Below are 17545 nucleotides of genomic sequence, written 5' to 3'. Positions count from 1 at the left end.
ACTTTTTCTTCTATCAGACGCAGAGTCTCTGATTTGATATCAAGCTCCTTGATCCATTTTGAGTTAACTTTTGTGCATGGCGAGAGAAAGGGATTCAGTTTCATTTTGATGCAAATGGATTTCCAATTTTCCCAGCACCATTTGTTGAAGATGCTATCCTTCCTCCATTGCATGCTTTTAGCCCCTTTATCAAATATAAGATAGTTGTAGTTTTGTGGATTGGTTTCTGTGTCCTCTATTCTGTACCATTGGTCCACCCGCCTGTTTTGGTACCAGTACCATGCTGTTTTTGTCACTATTGCTCTGTAATATAGTTTGAAATCTGGTATCGCTATACCGCCTGATTCACACTTCCTGTTTAGAATTGCTTTTGCTATTCTGGGTCTTTTATTTTTCCATATGAATTTCATGATTGCTTTATCTATTTCTACAAGAATTGCCGTTGGGATTTTGATTGGCATTGCATTAAACCTATAGAGAACTTTTGGTAATATCGCCATTTTGATGATGTTAGTTCTGCCTATCCATGAACAGGGTATATTTTTCCATCTTCTAAGATCTTCTTCTACTTCTCTCTTTAGGGTTCTGTAGTTTTCATTGTATAAATCTTTCACCTCTTTTGTTAGGTTGATTCCCAAGTATTTTTTTTTTTTGAGGATATTGTGAATGGAGTGTTTTTCCTCATTTCCGTTTCAGAAGTTTTGTCGCTGATATACAGAAATGCCTTTGATTTATGCGTGTTGATTTTATATCCTGCCACTTTGCTGAATTCATTTATTAGTTCTAGTAGTTTCTTTGTAGACCCTTTTGGGTCTTCTAAGTATAGAATCATGTCATCTGCAAATAGTGATAATTTAAGTTCTTCTTTTCCTATTTTTATGCCTTTAATTTCTTTCGTCTGTCTAATTGCTCTGGCCAGTGTTTCGAGAACTATATTGAATAGAAGTGGTGATAGAGGGCATCCCTGTCTTGTTCCAGATTTTAGAGGGAATGCTTTTAACTTTTGTCCATTCAGAATGATGCTAGCCTGAGGCTTAGCATAGATAGCTTTTACAATGTCAAGGTAAGTTCCTGTTATCCCTAGTTTTTCTAATGTTTTGAACATAAAGGGATGCTGTAGTTTGTCGAATGCTTTCTCTGCGTCTATTGAGATGATCATATGGTTCTTATCTTTAAGTCTATTGATGTGGTGAATAACATTTATTGATTTCTGTATATTGAACCATCCTTGCATCCCAGGGATGAATCCTACTTGATCATGGTGCACAATTTTCTTGTTGTGTTTTTGTATTCGATTCGCCAGAATTTTATTGAGGATTTTTGCATCTAGGTTCATTAGAGGTATTGGTCTGTAGTTTTCTTTCTTTGAGGTGTCTTTGTCTGGTTTTGGAATCAGGGTGATGTTGGCCTCATAGAATGAATTTGGAAGAGCTCCCTCTTTTTCTATTTCCTGAAATAACTTGAAAAGTATTGGTATTAATTCTTCTTTAAAGGTTTTGTAAAACTCCGCTGTATACCCATCCAGTCCTGGGCTTTTCTTGGTTGGTAGTCTTTTGATGGCTTCTTCAATTTCATCCATTGATATTGGTCTGTTCAAATTGTGTGTATCCTCCTGACTCAGTCTGGGCAAATCATATGACTTAAGAAATTTATTGATGTCTTCACTATCTTCTATTTTATTGGAATATAGGTTTTCAAAATAATTTCTAATTGTCTTCTGTATTTCTGTAGCATCTGTTGTGATATTGCCTTTTTCATCCCGTATGTTAGTAATTTGAGTTCTCTCTCTTCTTCTCTTCGTTAGCATGGCTAAAGGTCTGTCGATCTTATTTATTTTTTCAAAGAACCAACTTTTAGTTTTGTTAATTTTTTCAATAGTTTCTTTTGTTTCAATTTCATTGATTTCCGCTCTGATTTTAATTATTTCTTGCCTTCTGCTACATTTGCTGTTGTTTTGCTCTTCCTTTTCTAGGGCTTTGAGATGAAGTGTGAGCTCATTTATTTGTTGGTTTTTTTCTTTTTTTGAGGAATGACCACCAGGCGATGAATTTTCCTCTTAAAACTGCTTTCATTGTGTCCCATAGATTCCGATATGTTGTGTCTGTATTTTCATTTATCTCTAAGAATTTTTTGATTTCCTCCTTTATGTCTTCTGTAACCCATTGATCATTCAGTAACATATTGTTCATTTTCCATGTGATGTAGGATTTTTCCTTCCTTCTTTTATCATCGATTTCCAGTTTCATTCCATTATGATCAGATAAAATGCAAGGTATTATCTCCACCCCTTTATATTTACTGAGGGTTGCCCTATGGCATAATATTTGGTCTATTTTTGAGAAGGATCCATGTGCTGCTGAGAAAAAAGTATATCCATTTGATGATGGTTGATATATTCTACATATGTCAGTTAAGTCTAGGTTATTGATTGTGATATTGAGTTCTATAGTTTCTTTATTCAACTTTTGTTTGGAGGATCTGTCCAATGGTGAGAGAGGTGTGTTGAAGTCACCCATAATTATTGTGTTGTGGTCTATTTGATTCTTGAACTTGAGGAGAATTTGTTTTATGAATGTCGCAGCACCATTATTTGGTGCATAAATATTGATAATTGTTATGTCTTGTTGGTGAATGGTTCCTTTTAACAGTATATAATGTCCTTCTTTATCCCTTTTGATTAACTTAGTCTTCAAGTCGATTTTATTCAATATGAGGATGGCCACCCTGCTTGTTTACGAGGACCGTGTGCATGGTATATTTTTTCCCATCCTTTCACCTTCAGCCTGTGTATGTCTTTTCCAATCAGATGTGTCTCCTGGAGGCAGCATATTGTTGGATTTGTTTTTTTAATCCAGGATACCAGCCTATGTCGCTTTATTGGAGAGTTTAAGCCATTAACATTCAGAGTTACTATTGATATATGGTTTGTACTTCCATCCATGTTTGATTATTTATCCTTTTTAAAAAAAATTTAGTTTGTTTCTCCATGATTATCTTTCCCCTCGCCCTCTGTCTTTACCGAGGCACTTCCTACTGATGGTTTTGGTTATTGTTTTTCATTTCTTCCTCGTGTAGTGTTTTGCTCAAAATGCTTTGCAATGCTGGTTTTCTGGCTGCAAATTCTTTTAACTTTTGTTTATCATGAAAGATTTTTATTTCGTTGTCATACCTGAAGCTTAATTTTGCTGGATACATAATTCTTGGTTGGCATCCATTGTCTTTCAGAGTTTGAAATACATTGTTCCATGACCTTCTTGCTTTCAGTGTCTGTGATGAAAAATCCGTTGTTAACCTTATTGGTTTACCCCTGAATGTAATCTGTCTCCTTTCTCTTGTAGCTTTTAATATTTTCTCTTTGTTCTGTATATTGGATATCTTCATAACAATGTGTCTTGGCGTTGGTCTACTGTGATTTTGTGTGCTCGGTGTCCTGTATGCATCTTCAATTTGTATATCTGTTTCCTTTTTTATTTCTGGAAAGTTTTCTGTAATTATTTCATTCAGCAGGTTACTCATTCCCTTGGTTTGAATCTCTGTACCTTCTTCTATCCCGATGACTCGTAAGTTTGGTTTTTTTATGTTATCCCATAACTCTTGGATGTTTTTCTCGTGATTTTTTACCAGCCTTTCTCAGTTGGCTAGACTCTTTTCAAGATGATATATTTTGTCTTCATTATCTGACGTTCTGGCTTCTACTTGCTCCACTCTGTTAGTGATACTCTCAATTGAGTTTTTAATTTGGTTTATCGTTTCCTTCATTTCTAGAATTATTGTTTGATTATTTTTTATAATCTCTATCTCCTGATAAAGATGCTTAACTTCTTCTTTTATCTGTTTATGTAATTCATTCTCAATGTGTTCTTTCGTCGCTTGAATTTGCTGTCTTGTATCCTCTTTAAGGTTCCATTCCATCTGTCTAAGGTGTTCCTTGAGTTCTTTATATGACCATTTTTCTGATGACTCTAGGTCCTCCTGAATATTTAGGCTGTCCTGCATTGTTTGTACTCCTTTTCTTCCTTGCTTTTTGAAGCTGCTCATGTTACTTCTTGTTCTGTTTGACTGCTGAGTTACTGTTTACTCCTATAAATTTATTAGATGCTTGGGAGGAAAGTATTAGAAGGGAAGGGAAGAAGTCACTAAAGAGAATGAGAGTAAGCAGGTAGAATTCAAGGAAGGGGGGATAAGATAATTGAAAAGAAATGAAAAGACAAAAGAAGAAAAAAAAGTAGGAAATAAAAAAAGAAAAAAAAATTTAAAAAAAATAATAAAAAAATTAAAATTAAAATTAGAAGAAAAAAAATTTTTAAAAAATTGTAAAAAAAATTTAAAAAACAACAAGAAAGAAAAATGAAAATGAAAGAAAAACCCAAATCAAAGAAAAAAAGAGAAAAGAAAAAAAGAAAAAAAAAAACTAATAAATGCAGTCTTAGAGTTTGATTAATTTCTCTTCCAGTAGGAGGCGCTGTGCCCACCAGGCCATGTTTCTCCTGTCAATACACAGGAACCAATCACTGTGCAGCAGCTCCTCCCAGACTGGGCGAGTCTCCATTCCTGAGTGCCTAGGGCCTCCCCTTGTGTCTAGTCACTTCCCACTTTTCCTCTAGCCAGGCCCCTCTCACGGGTGCCACTCACCACAATACTGGCTACACGCCAGGTCTGCTGCTCCCGGGAGCCCCGTTTTCATGAACGACTGGGCACACTCTTCCAGTTTGCCATTCCCTCAGACACTAAGTTTGTAGAGCTTGGGGCTGAGAATCCTCAGCGAATTTTACTTGCCCTCCGGTAGCCATGCTCCCAGTAGCTGGTGCAAGAGACCTCAGCTGTCAGCACTGGTGGGAGCGGTAGTTCCGTGCCGCGGGTCCCGCGCCACCTCTGATTCCCTGGGTCTGGCTATCGTGCTCATGGGAGAGCTGGGAGGGGCCCTTAAGGTTTCCCCAATGTGTGGAGAGGGAAGGCTAGGGAATTACACACCTGTAGCCACAGGTTTCAATGAAGTTATCTCCTCCGCCGCAGTCTGATGACGTCAGTTCTCTGCCATGGCGGTATCTCTTGCAAATGGCGACAGTTCGTTTCCCTTTGCCGGGTGACCAATGCAACGGGTGGGTCCTTACTGTCTCTCCGAAGCCCCGTTTCAAACCTGTGGCGACTACCTATGAAGGCTCGGTAGGCATTTACCTCTGTAGGATGGGAAGGGCTGACCAGTTGTTTCAGCAGGATGGATTAGTGCTGAGTCACAGCTGTTTGTCTGCGGGAAGCAGGCGAACGGGAGCTTGAATTCAGCCGATCCGGGCTCACTGTGTGTTCTGAAAGGCCCAGACTGTTCACCCCAGATCCACGTCAGCTCAGCATTGCCTAGTGATCCTGAGCAAACAGATTTAGGTTGTTTACGACTCCCTATGCCTGCACAGCTGAAGAGGTCAGAGACTTGATCTCTCTGCACCCGCCGCCATGTTGGAATCCCAATGCAGTAGCCTCTTAACATGTCAGTTTCCATACCTTTCTTAAGATTGGCAGGGTGAGCTTTAAAAATGCAAATCACTCCCCGACTTAAAACCCTTCTGGTTTATATGGAGTAAGATCCAACGCCCCCTTACCATGGTCAATAAAACATAACAACCCTCTCTACAACTTCATCTCCTACATTCTCCCCCTTGCTCTCTCATCTTTAGCCTCCTCTCAGATCTTGGAAGAGGGGGACATCCCTTCTAGAGGCTTTGTATTGCAGTTTGCTCTGCCTGGATCATCACACCCAAGGACTGCACATGGCTCACCTCTCGAGGTTCAACTCAAATATCACTTCTTCGGGGATGCTTTCCTTGGCCCTTTCAAGCCAAATCAGTACTTTTCCCCCTTCATCTTCCATCACAGCATCTGCTTCATATTGTTCACAGCAATCGTACTAGGTGAAATAATTTATTGATTATCTCCTGATCAGACTGTAAATTCAAGAAAAACAGGGAGCAAAAGTTTTGTTCATTACTGTGACTCCAATGCTTGATACAAAACAGACATTCACTAAAATAGGTATTATGTGAATGAATAGTTTCTCAACTGATTCCCCCATCATAACCTAGTGGGTCAGATACTTGACTGTGCCTTAGTTTTTCCAACTTCAATTATAATGGAAGCATTTATCATCTAACTCACTTTTGGAGAAAAAGTATCTTTATATCTGGAAATATTACTCCTAAATAATATAATACTGTGAAATAAACAGGTATATAGGAAGCATGGTAGGTATATGATGAAAATGTGCCTTATTATCAGGTAAAATTCTGGATTTCTTTTTAAAATTAATTTCTTTATTACCTTTGGTTTTTCTAGAAAGTGACTGAGATATACCAGTTCAAATTCAAATACACAAAAGAAGGAGCCACTATGGATTTTGACAGGTAGAATCTAATTATTTAATGAACCTAAGAAAACATATAGAAGTGAGATAAACATAAGATTTTATAAGCCAGAAAAAAGTTTTATACTTCTTTTATCATTTTTCCATAAATCCTATGAAACTTCACTATTATAAAAATGAACTGTAATAATTAAATTTCTGAAATCCATGGATTTAATTGATGAGAGTAGAGGAGATGATAAGCATCGCCATTATATTAACAAGGCTATCTGCACAATGTTGATTGAAGAACTCCATAAAGCCCTGTCTAGCTACTAACCCAGTGTTCCTCAACTGCTATATTGAGATATTGATCTTTTACACATTCTATATAGTCAGTTGGGGCCAGGGTTAGATAAAAAAAAAACCCTGGACTATTTGCCTACATGCATAACTTTGTCATCTGCCTACCTCACAGTGATGTACAAATAGCATTTTCTATGTGCTTCTCTGTATGGAAAAGACTGGAAAACACCTTATTGTCCTATCAAATCTAAAACTCCAAGTTTTAAACACATTTAGTGGATTAAATAGCACACTAGTGGATTAAATAGTAGTTCAGAAGGGCCCATTGCAGATGAAGATGTTTTGTTGAGGAGCAATATTCTTCTTTCAGTAGTTTTTTGGCTTCAGATCAGCCAGGAGGTAGAGAGAGCTAAAGATTTACTGATACAATAGAAATGGAAGATGCAAATTATAGTGAAAAGCCCTAGGTAGTGAGTGCTCCAAGTGAGGGGGATGGATATCTCCAAAAGGAATGAATTTAAGAGAAATGTGGCAGAATTCTCCCTTTTCTCTATTATTAGCTCTCTGGAGCTTGACGATTTCTCTCTAATACTCACTTCCTTAATTATTCCCTCATTTATAAAACTTATAGGCAATACTCAAATGTGAGAACAAAGTTCCAAAAATGAGAGTTAAAATTTTAATCATCACTAGCTAACATTTGTATAGCATTTTACAGATTATATTCACATTTACACGTATTTTCTCACATAAAGCTGTTGTTTTTACTCTCTAAAACTCAAATATAAATATCCCTGGCAACCAGATTAATCTCTTTGGTTTTAAAGACACATATGCCAAGAGGTAAGCAGTAAAATAAAAATGGCCAAATCTTCCAGATATTAGGGAGTCAAGAAAATAATACATATTAGAATTTCCTAGAAGCCAAAAAATAGTATTTGTTTACATCAGAGTTTTGAATGATTTTACTGATGAATCCTGGAGGATCCCCTGGGCCACCTGGCTATAGCCCTTCACTCAGGTTACCTTGTTTAAATTGGTTAAATTCTGGCAGACAAAGCTAAGTTGTTTGAAATTGATGGAGAAGCTTAATAAAGGTTTGATTTATGAATTTACACTGCCTCTAAAGATCAGTTAGGGGAAAACTCAATAGTTCAATTACTTAGGATTATTTTTCAACACTGTGCAATTATACCAACAATCATAGCTCTTCCCCAAAACTACTCAAATATGAGACTAATTGGAGAACAAAATTTCAGAGAGAATAAAAGTTTAGAATTGGAAGGTAATTTAGTCCAACTTGTTCATTCATATTCATTGAATGAAAGATACTGATGAAATATACAGTCACTCGCTGCTTAGTGAGGAACAAACAGTTCTCCTAAGGGGAAAGCTGTGGGGATTATAGGGGAAGACTTCTTTGAAAAGATGACACATTGCATTAGGTTTTAGAAGAGAAATAGAAAAGCACAATACAGGTGGAATGAATAGCAAATGCACGTGGTTGAGAGGAAATTGGACAGTAGCTGCTGGTGAGAATAGAGAAGAGTATGAATGGACATTAAAGGCATTATACACCATCCTTTATTTGATTGAAAGGTTATTAATTTAATGGAAGAATTTTAAGCATGAAGGTGATATGAGCATATTTTCCTATTAGGATTATTATTTTGTCGGTGGTATGGAAAATGGTTTGCAATGTGGAAATAAAGGAAAGGAGGAAGAATAGTTAAGATTCCCATTGAGGTAATCCCTGCAAGTGTGAGGATGGGATGCCTTTGAGAGATAACCAGATGGTAGATACAGAGCTAGTAACTGATTTTATGGTTAGGGAGTTATAGAAATGTCTGTAAGCTTATCTTACAAATGACATAAACAATAAAGTGTATCTCAATGATTTGACTGAAGACATTCAGCTAGTTAACAGCAGAGATGATATTAGATGCCAGGATACCTAATTCCAAATCCAGTGTTCTCATTATTATGACATGTGGTTATTTGTAATAAGCAAATTTTTAAAAATAAGGTCATATTTTAAATGCTTTAGGTGAACATATTATTTAGAAGTCTTTTGTATTGCATTGAAAGAGTATAATTATTCCTTTAATTTATAATCTAAAAATTTTCTCCAAAATGTCTAGGTGTTTTATTTATTTGATCATATACTCAAAAGTTGTGTTCTTTTGGGAATATATTGTCAGTATTGCATATGATTGAAAAGTATACCTTTTTTCTATGTGATTATAGCAGTAGTACAAGCTTTGAAAGTGGAACACATAGTAAAGATATTAAAAAAGCCAGTGTACTACTGATTCGTAAATTATATATACTGATGCAGAACCTTGGACCCCTTCCTAACGATGTTATACTTACTATGAAACTCCATTACTACAATTCAGGTAGGTGGAGACCTTTATTCAAATTCTTCTTAAGTACTAAACTAATATTTTATGTTAATAGAAGGATTTTACAAACATCTGAAAGATACCTGTTGCTATAGTTAAAATATTAATCTGGCTTCTATTGAAACTAAGTTTCATGGCTTTTTGCTCTTTTCATTTTGCAGTGACTCCACATGATTACCAACCGCCTGGTTTTAAAGAAGGGGTGAATTCACACTTCTTGCTGTTTGATGGGGAACCTGTCAATCTGCAAGTGGGATTGGTCTCCACAGGCTTTCATAGCATGAAAGTAAAAGTCACTACGGAGGCAGCCAGAGTATCTGATTTGGAGAACAATCTGTTTCAGGAGAATAATACTACTGAAATTGCCCATCAGGGTCTAGACTGTGATGATGAAGAAGAGGAGTACAACAATCAAGTAAGGCCAAGTTTTAGTGAGCCTCCATTTCTTCAGTTAAATACAACTGACATTTTTCACTTTGCATACAGGTCATATCACAGTAACAACAGTCCAGTGGAGCATGCCAGGTATAAAAACGGAAACAAAACTAGTTTTGACATCAAGGATTTTTTAGTCTAAAAAAGTACAGTCCTAGCCAGGACAGGTGAGGTGACTCACACCTGTAATCCCAGCAGCTATGGAGGCTGAGGCAGGAGAATCACAAGTTCAAAGCCAGCCACAGCATCTTAGCAAGGTCCTAAGCAATTCAATGAGACAGACCCTATCTCTAAATAAAATACAAAAAAGTGCTGGGGATGTGGCTCAGTGGTTAAGCACCCCTGGGTTTAATCTCTAGTACCAAAAGAAAAAGTACGGGCCTCAAGAAAGAAATATGTTTTTAGATGAAATTGCCTATTGCCCATGATTAGGAGAAAAATATTTCCCAATATATTTCTAATTTTCATAAGTGACATATTTTTAGGACTTACAAATATTTTAGGTGTCTATTCATATCAAATACAAATCAGCTCTTGATTTTCTGGAATAATCAAGTGGGAAGGAGCCAAGAAAGAAAGTTTGTGGATTAACCCAAATCAGAGTGAAAACAAAATGTCAGCACTTGTTTATGTGGAGAGACAAGCTTTGGGTCTATATCACTGGGGAAAGCCAGGGAGCTGATGGGTTTGCAGCCAAAGGAGCTGAACAGGCAGGGCTCTGAGCCCCTTACCTTGCCTTTTGCATAGAGACTTTAGAGTTGGGTACTGCTAGGGCCCTACTGTGCCCTAGGTAAATCTATACTGTTGACTTACTGTTTACTGGCTGCTAACTGTAGGCTGACATTGTATTAAAAGGGTTCTGAGACAAACACATTTTTAAAATCTTCTCAGGAGACATTTTAAGATTAGGATAATAACTTATTTGCCTGAGATAACCTGAGTCCTACTTACAGAAGATGACTACTAGGTAATTTCTGAAGGTTCTTTCCAGATCTTTAACTCAGTGATATATATGTTTACTGCATGGAAAACAAGTCCCAGTCTTACTTGAATTAATATAAATAATACAACCAAACAAACAACAAGGTTGTTTTGTTTTGTTTTCATTTTTAGTATCTTCACAATGTTCATGAAAAAGGCTTTAGATTTTTTTTTAAAGAGAGAGTGAGAGAGGAGAGAGAGAGAGAGAGAGAGAGAGAATTTTTTTAAATATTTATTTTCTAGTTCTCGGCGGACACAACATCTTTGTTTGTATGTGGTGCTGAGGATCGAACCCGGGCCGCACGCATGCCAGGCGAGCGCGCTACCGCTTGAGCCACATCCCCAGCCCCGGCTTTAGATTTTTGGTACAGTTTTCTTCTCTGATTCTACTCAAGGAAGATATAGCTAACATAGAAAGGCTAAGAAAAATAAATAAAGGTTAAGAAAATAATGAACAGATTTCAACTGGATTTTTATCCTTAAAAAATTAAGAATTTCTTGTTTGCCAAATAAGATTTAAATAAGACAGCCTAGAAAAGTATATTTTAATTAATAGATTAAATGAGGCAGGTGATGACATTTTCCAAGTATATATTTAACAGAAACTATATGTACAAAGATCTGGCTTTCATGGTAAACTTATATTTGATATTAGTTTCCCTTTCAACCAGCCAATCATATGAGAGAATGCAAATATACTGAAGTGCTACTGACATTTTTCTACTAAAGATTCCTTTGGTTTTACTTCATGGAAAATACAAATGTTTATACGCATGTGTACATATGTAGAACTTTAACCTTATTGCTTTTAAAAATTACTGTATTTTGAAACATAATTCATCAAAGGGAGTACGCAAAAGTTATATGTACCATTTAAAGAATAATGAAAACATCCGTATACCCACACAGGCCAAGAAGTAGAAATATACCACTAGAAGCCACCAGGTATCCCTTTATTAATGCACTTCATGTATCTCTAAAGATAAATACATCCTGAGTTATTTTATAATCCTTCCTTTGGTCTTTTTAGTTTTATCATCTACCAATATTTTGGCCCTTTTAAAATTTCTATATAAAAATAATAATACTCTAAGTATTTTTCTATGATTTTAGTCCTTAGTTTGACCATCAAAACTGAGATTCATCCATTATGTGTGGTTTTTCTTTCATTTATACTGTTGTAATGTATTCTACTCATTTGTTTTGTTTCATTTTTGAGATGGGGTCTTATTCTGTTGCCCAGGCTGGTCTCGAACTCCTGGGCTTAGTGATCTTCTTGCCTCAGCTTCCTAAGTGTTAGAACTACACGTGTGTGCCACCATGCCCAGCTAATATCCTACTCTTGTTGAAGTTATTTCTTTTTAATTGTTAGAAACATTCATGTACACATCTCCTGGTACACATGTGAAAGAATATCTCTAGGGATTATATCAGAGAGTTCTAGTCTTGCACATTTTCAACTTCATTAGGTAACACAAAACTATTTTCCAAAATGATTGTACCAATTTATATTCCACCAACAGTGAAGGAGAATCCCTACATTCTTGCCAACACTTGATATTGTCAGAGTTTACGTCTTCTGCCAATTTGCTAGATCTGAGGTAGGAGGTAGATCTCATTATTGTAATTTTAATTTCCCAGGTTATCAGTGAGTTTGAGAATCTTCTTATTGGCCAGTCTTCTATAGAAAGTAGCTGTTCAAGTCTTTCATACATTTTTTTTCTTTTTCTTTTTCTTTTTTCTTTTTTTTTTTTTTTTTTTTTGTACCAGGGGTTGAACCCAGGGTACACCCCCAGTCCTTTTTTTTATTTTTTTATTTTGAGGCAGAGTCTCACTAAGTTTCCTAAGTCCTTGCCAAATTTCTGAAGCTGACTTTGAACTTGTGATCCTACTGAGTTGCTGGGATTACAGGCATGCACCACTATGCCTGGTTCATACATTTTTCTATTATTTATTTTTTCCTCATTGACTTTTAAAAGGTGTTTTGAATTTTTCTTTCACTTATTTGTGTTTTAATATTTTTTCCAGGTTTGTGCTTGTCTTTTAACTTATCTTTAAAAGGTCTTTGATAAAGAAATGTTTTTAATTTTAATGTAGTTTATTCTTTTTCTTTAATATGTGCTTATGGGTATCTCAAGAAATCCTTTTCTACCTGAAGGCATTAATAACAATCTCCTGTATTTTATCCTGAAAGTTTTAAAATTTTTCTTTTCACATTTAGGTTTTTAATTTTTGTTCCTTTCTTCCTTTTATTTTTCCCCCAGTACTGGCAATTGAATCCAAAGCCTTGCACATACTAGGCAACCACCCTAACACTAAGCCACATCCCATACCCACATTTAAGTGTTTGTTTACTTGTTTTGCAGTTCTGGAGATAGAACCCAGGCACACTCTACCAATGAGATGCATCCTCAGCCCTTTTTTTGTTTTGTTTTCCTAACTAGGTTCTCAGACTGGCCTCAAACTTACTATCCTCCTGCCTCAGACTTCTGAGTAGCTGAGATGATAGGTATTGTCCACTATGCCCACATCACATTTAGATCATTAAAAGTTTGTTTTCATTTATGGTCTGAGGTAGACTAGACCCCGTTAACATTTGTTAAATTTAAGCATAATCTATATACATAAAATATATATGTCATAATAATATATTTCAATAAATATTCACAAACTGAATACTAGGACTGGTGGTAGAAGGGTAAGACAAATAAGATGCTTAGGGGAACCTTTTTTTCTAATTTCTAAAAATCTTTAATTGGCACATTATAATTGTACATAACAGTGGGATTTGTTGTTACATATTCATACAGGCAAATAACAAAATTTGGTCATTTCCATTCCATAGTAACTCCCATTCCCTCCCCTTCTCCATCTCCCTGGTCTCCTTTCTCTGCTCTACTGGTCTAAGGAGGCACATTTTAAGGTTGCTTTCAGGTGCCAAGAGTGAGCTTAAATTGTGCTCTCTGAGTATATTGCTTTCCGCACCTTGTCCCAGCTCTACTGAATAAATATGTGAAATCAACAGTCAGACCAAGAAACAGAATAGTACCATCCTTCCAGAAACTTCTTACTTTTCAGTCACTATTCATTCAACAAGAGTATTGCTGTCCTGACTTCCATTCGTTTCTCTTGATTATTCTATAGATGTAGAATCACATAGTATGAGCTGTCACTTTAGTTGATATTACAATGTAAGATTTATGCATATTTTTACACATTGTTGTAGACCATTATCATAATTTATCATTCCACTGTTGATACGCATTTGAGTGATTTTCAATTTGGGGCCTTTATGAATAGTACTGCTCAGACATCTGGAACATGTGTTTTAGTGAAATATGTAGTGGGAATAGAATTGCCAGGAGTAGAATTGCTGTGTCAAAGGGTATGCATAAGAGACACCACAAAACAGTTTCCAAAGTGGTTGTGCCAATTTATATTTCCATCAATGTATGAAAGTGTGGTCACATCCTCACCAACCCTTGGCATTTTCCACCTTTTTACTTCTATCCATTCTGGTGAGTATGCAATGGTATGTCTTCATGGTTTAATTGACATTTCTCTGATGCCTGATGAAGATGAGCACCTTTTCGTACATTTATTGGCCATGTTGTATATCTTCTTTTGAGAAGTTATCAGTTCGTGTTGTTTGCTATTTTTTATTTATCTTTCATTTTTATTGATTTATAGAAATTCTGCATATAAATCCTTTGTCAGATAATATATGCTGAATATCTTCTTTAACTTTATAAATTGCCTCTTAATCTTATTTTTTCTTTTCCAGTTTTTACTGGTACATGACAGTTGTACATAATAATGAGATTCATTATTACATATTGATAATGTGCACACAATATAATACTATCTTTACTCCCTTAATAAGGTGTTTTATGAATAGAAGTTCTTCATTTTAATGTAATTCAATTTATGAATTACTACATTGAGCAATTTAGGGTACTGCTTAAGAAATTTTTGTTTGCTCCAAAGATTATAGAAACTTTCTATATCTTTTTTTTCTCTAAAAGTGGTGGAGAAATAACTGCAGAAACACAAGGGTTTTGTTTTGTTTTTAATTATAAGAAAAACTTCTGCTGTGTGTAGTAGAGTACCTGTTTAGCATTTGTGACTCTGGGTTCAATCCCCTGCAGGGACAGGGCAGGCAAATCAATAAAACTCCAATGAATAACTTCATACCAAAAAGTATGAATACCTGGAGTTAAACCCCACCTTAAAATATGTGAGTGTGTGTGTATGAATATGTAGGATGGAAAGGCAGTTAGAAGACTTGCATTGCTTTTTAAATTAATGTTATTATGATATTGCTTTTTAAAGTGCTTTCTAGGGGATGTGTGGTAGAATGCATGCTTATTAGGTTCAAGGCCCTGGGTTCAATCTCCAGCGTGTGTTATCATCTCACAAAGCCCAGTGTGATATTAGTTTTTATTTCAATTCAGATTTTTGGTCAATTACACACTAGAGAAAATAATGATAATGTTACTTGTCTAGAACTATAATCAGTTTGCTAGGTTATCTAATACTGTTGTATGTCCTTCTAGATTTCCATTTGAAGCTAAATGTCTATTGTTATACTGATGATATTATGCTTATAACAAATCTAGGCATCATGGCAAGTAATTCTTCTAGCATTTATATTAGGAAATCCAAATTGAGAGCTAAGACTTCAAAAGACCAATCCTTCAGACAGTGGTAAAGAAAAGTTAGAAACAACTATGTATTTTATGGAGCCCCATCTCAAGTGTGCTTCATCCTGCACAGTAGAGGCTCTTCCTGCTCTGATAACCAAATACAGAACAAACAGAATCATTAAGCTAAAAACATTATTTTGACATTTAAACAAGGCTACTTGAAACTTACCATGAAGAAAGCTTAAAATAATTGAATATATTGTGATAACCATAAATTATTAGCATTTATTCAGCCAACAATTTTATATTGATGCCTACCATGTTTGAGTCACAGTACAAAGGTCATATGCACAAAGATAAATAGACCAAATCCCTGTGGTAATTGTATGTTTAATCATTTGAAGAATTCCAAAACTGTACTCTAAGTGGCTGCACCTTTTTTTTTTTTTTTTTTTTTACATTTCCAACATCAGTGTATGAGAGTTTCAATTTCTTTACATTCTTACTTATATGTGTCTCACTTTTTGATTCTGGGTATGAAGTGGTCACTCATCGTGGATTTGATTTACATTTCTCTAATGACTAACAAAGTGAGGTATCTTTTCATGTGCTTATTATCCACTTATATATCTTAATGGAGATATATTGATTCTGATCTTTTGCTCATTTTATGTTGGTTTTCTTTTTCCTTTTATTGTTGAGGTATAAGAGTTCTTTATCAAGTCTGGGTAGAATACCTTTTCAGATACATAATTTATGAATATTTTCTCCCTTTCTATTTCCATTTACATGGATTTTCCTTAATTTCTTTCAGCAATGTTTTATAATTTCCTGAGTATAAATTTTGCATTCATTTTGTTAAATTTATTCCTAAGTATGTTATTCTTTTGATATTATTGTGAATGGAATTTTTAAATTTCATTTTCAGATTATTTATCATAAGTGTATAAAATTACAGATGAATTTGTGTGCTAATTTTATATCCTGAAACCTTTTTGAGAGGATTGATTTGTCATGGGTATAATTAGATGAAATTAATATTTAAATCAGTGAACTTTGAGTAAAGTAAAATCAGCACTCCATAATGTGTGTGGTCTTCAGATAGTTGAAGGCCTGAAAAGAACAAAAAGTTTGGCCTCCTTGAACAGGAGGCAATCTCCAGCAAACTGCCTTTTGTCTTATCTGCACCATTGACTTTCCTGGGTCACTAGCCTGCCAGCCTACAGGAAATTACACCATTGGCTTTCATCCCTCTGGAGTCTGCTGACACACACTGTAGATTTTTTAGACTTGCCAGCCCCCATAATCACATGAGCAAATTCCTTATAAGTGTCTTTACAAATAATAAATCCAGCAACATATATACATGCATGCATGCACAAGCTCACACTATAACCAATCTTGATTTAATATCTGAAAATTAATAAATATAATACAAATATAAATATAATACATTATGTAAAACAATAAAAAGCAAAAATCACATGATTCTATCAAAAGAAACAGAAAAAGCATTTGACAAAATCCGACACTGTTTTAATGACTTAAAGAAAGCACTCAGCAAATTAGAAAGGGCAATGACCTTTTCAACATGATACAGGGCATCAATCCTGAAAAATACTTAATATCATACCTAATGGTAAAAGAATAGATGCTTCTCCCCCCAAGATCATAAATAAATACTATTGTCACTTCTATTCAACATTGTAGTGGAGGTTCTAGCCAGGTCAATGAGATAAGAAAAGAAAAGGTATCCAAATTGAAAAGGTCATTGCCAATGGGATGTTCTTATCTATAAAAAAATCCTAAAGAATCCACTAAAAATCTATTACAGTAAAGGAGTTCAGCAGGTGTATTAGTCAGGTTTCTCCAGAAAAACAAAATTACTAAGATAAACTTATAAGATTTTAAAAAAAGAAAAAAATGTGTGTGTGTGTGTGCGAGCGCGCGCGCACGCACATACTGTCCTGCTGAGTTTTGTTTGCTAGTATTATATTGAAGATTTTTGTGCCCAATTCATAAGGGATACTGAGCCATAGTTTTCTTGTGATATCTTTGTGTGGTATTAATATCAGGTAACACTGGCTTCATTAAATGAGTTCAAAAGTGTTTGTTCCTCTTCTACTTTTTGAAAGAGTTGGTATTAATTCTTTAAAAGTTTGTTAGAACCCTGCACCTACTAGAAGAAAAAGTAGGCCCATATCTCCATCATATTGGTTTAGGAACTGAATTCATCAACAAGATTCCTAAAGTGCAAGAAATAAAATCAAGAATCAATAAATGGGATTTTAAAAACTAAAAAGTTTCTTCACAGCAAAGGAAACAATCAAGAACATGAAGAGAGAGCCTACAGAATGAGAGAAAATCTTTGCCACCTGAACCTCAAATTGAGTATTAATCTACAGGATATATAAGAACTCAAAAAACTTAACACCAAAAAA

At 35.2% G+C, this 17545-nt stretch overlaps 1 protein-coding gene across 3 annotated transcripts in view; it reads left to right on the top strand.

Annotated features, from left to right (window-relative positions):
- The window catches only part of HORMAD2 (HORMA domain containing 2), a gene marked incomplete at both ends in the record, with an annotated part of 82788 nt that overhangs the window by 24143 nt on the left and 41100 nt on the right, over positions 1-17545 (top strand). For all 3 annotated transcript variants that reach the window (XM_081286144.1, XM_081286143.1, XM_081286145.1), the window contains 3 exons: positions 6325-6392; positions 8885-9036; positions 9204-9457. In XM_081286144.1, coding sequence (XP_081142270.1) covers positions 6325-6392; positions 8885-9036; positions 9204-9457 — 474 coding nt within the window. The remainder of the gene's footprint in view (positions 1-6324; positions 6393-8884; positions 9037-9203; positions 9458-17545) is intronic.

The sequence above is a fragment of the Spermophilus citellus genome (assembly GCF_964194105.1).
Source record: "Spermophilus citellus genome assembly, chromosome: 3".
In the NCBI taxonomy this organism is placed as follows: domain Eukaryota; kingdom Metazoa; phylum Chordata; class Mammalia; order Rodentia; family Sciuridae; genus Spermophilus; species Spermophilus citellus.
Note: the sequence above shows the minus strand (reverse complement) of the source record. Positions and strands in the feature narration are given on the sequence as shown.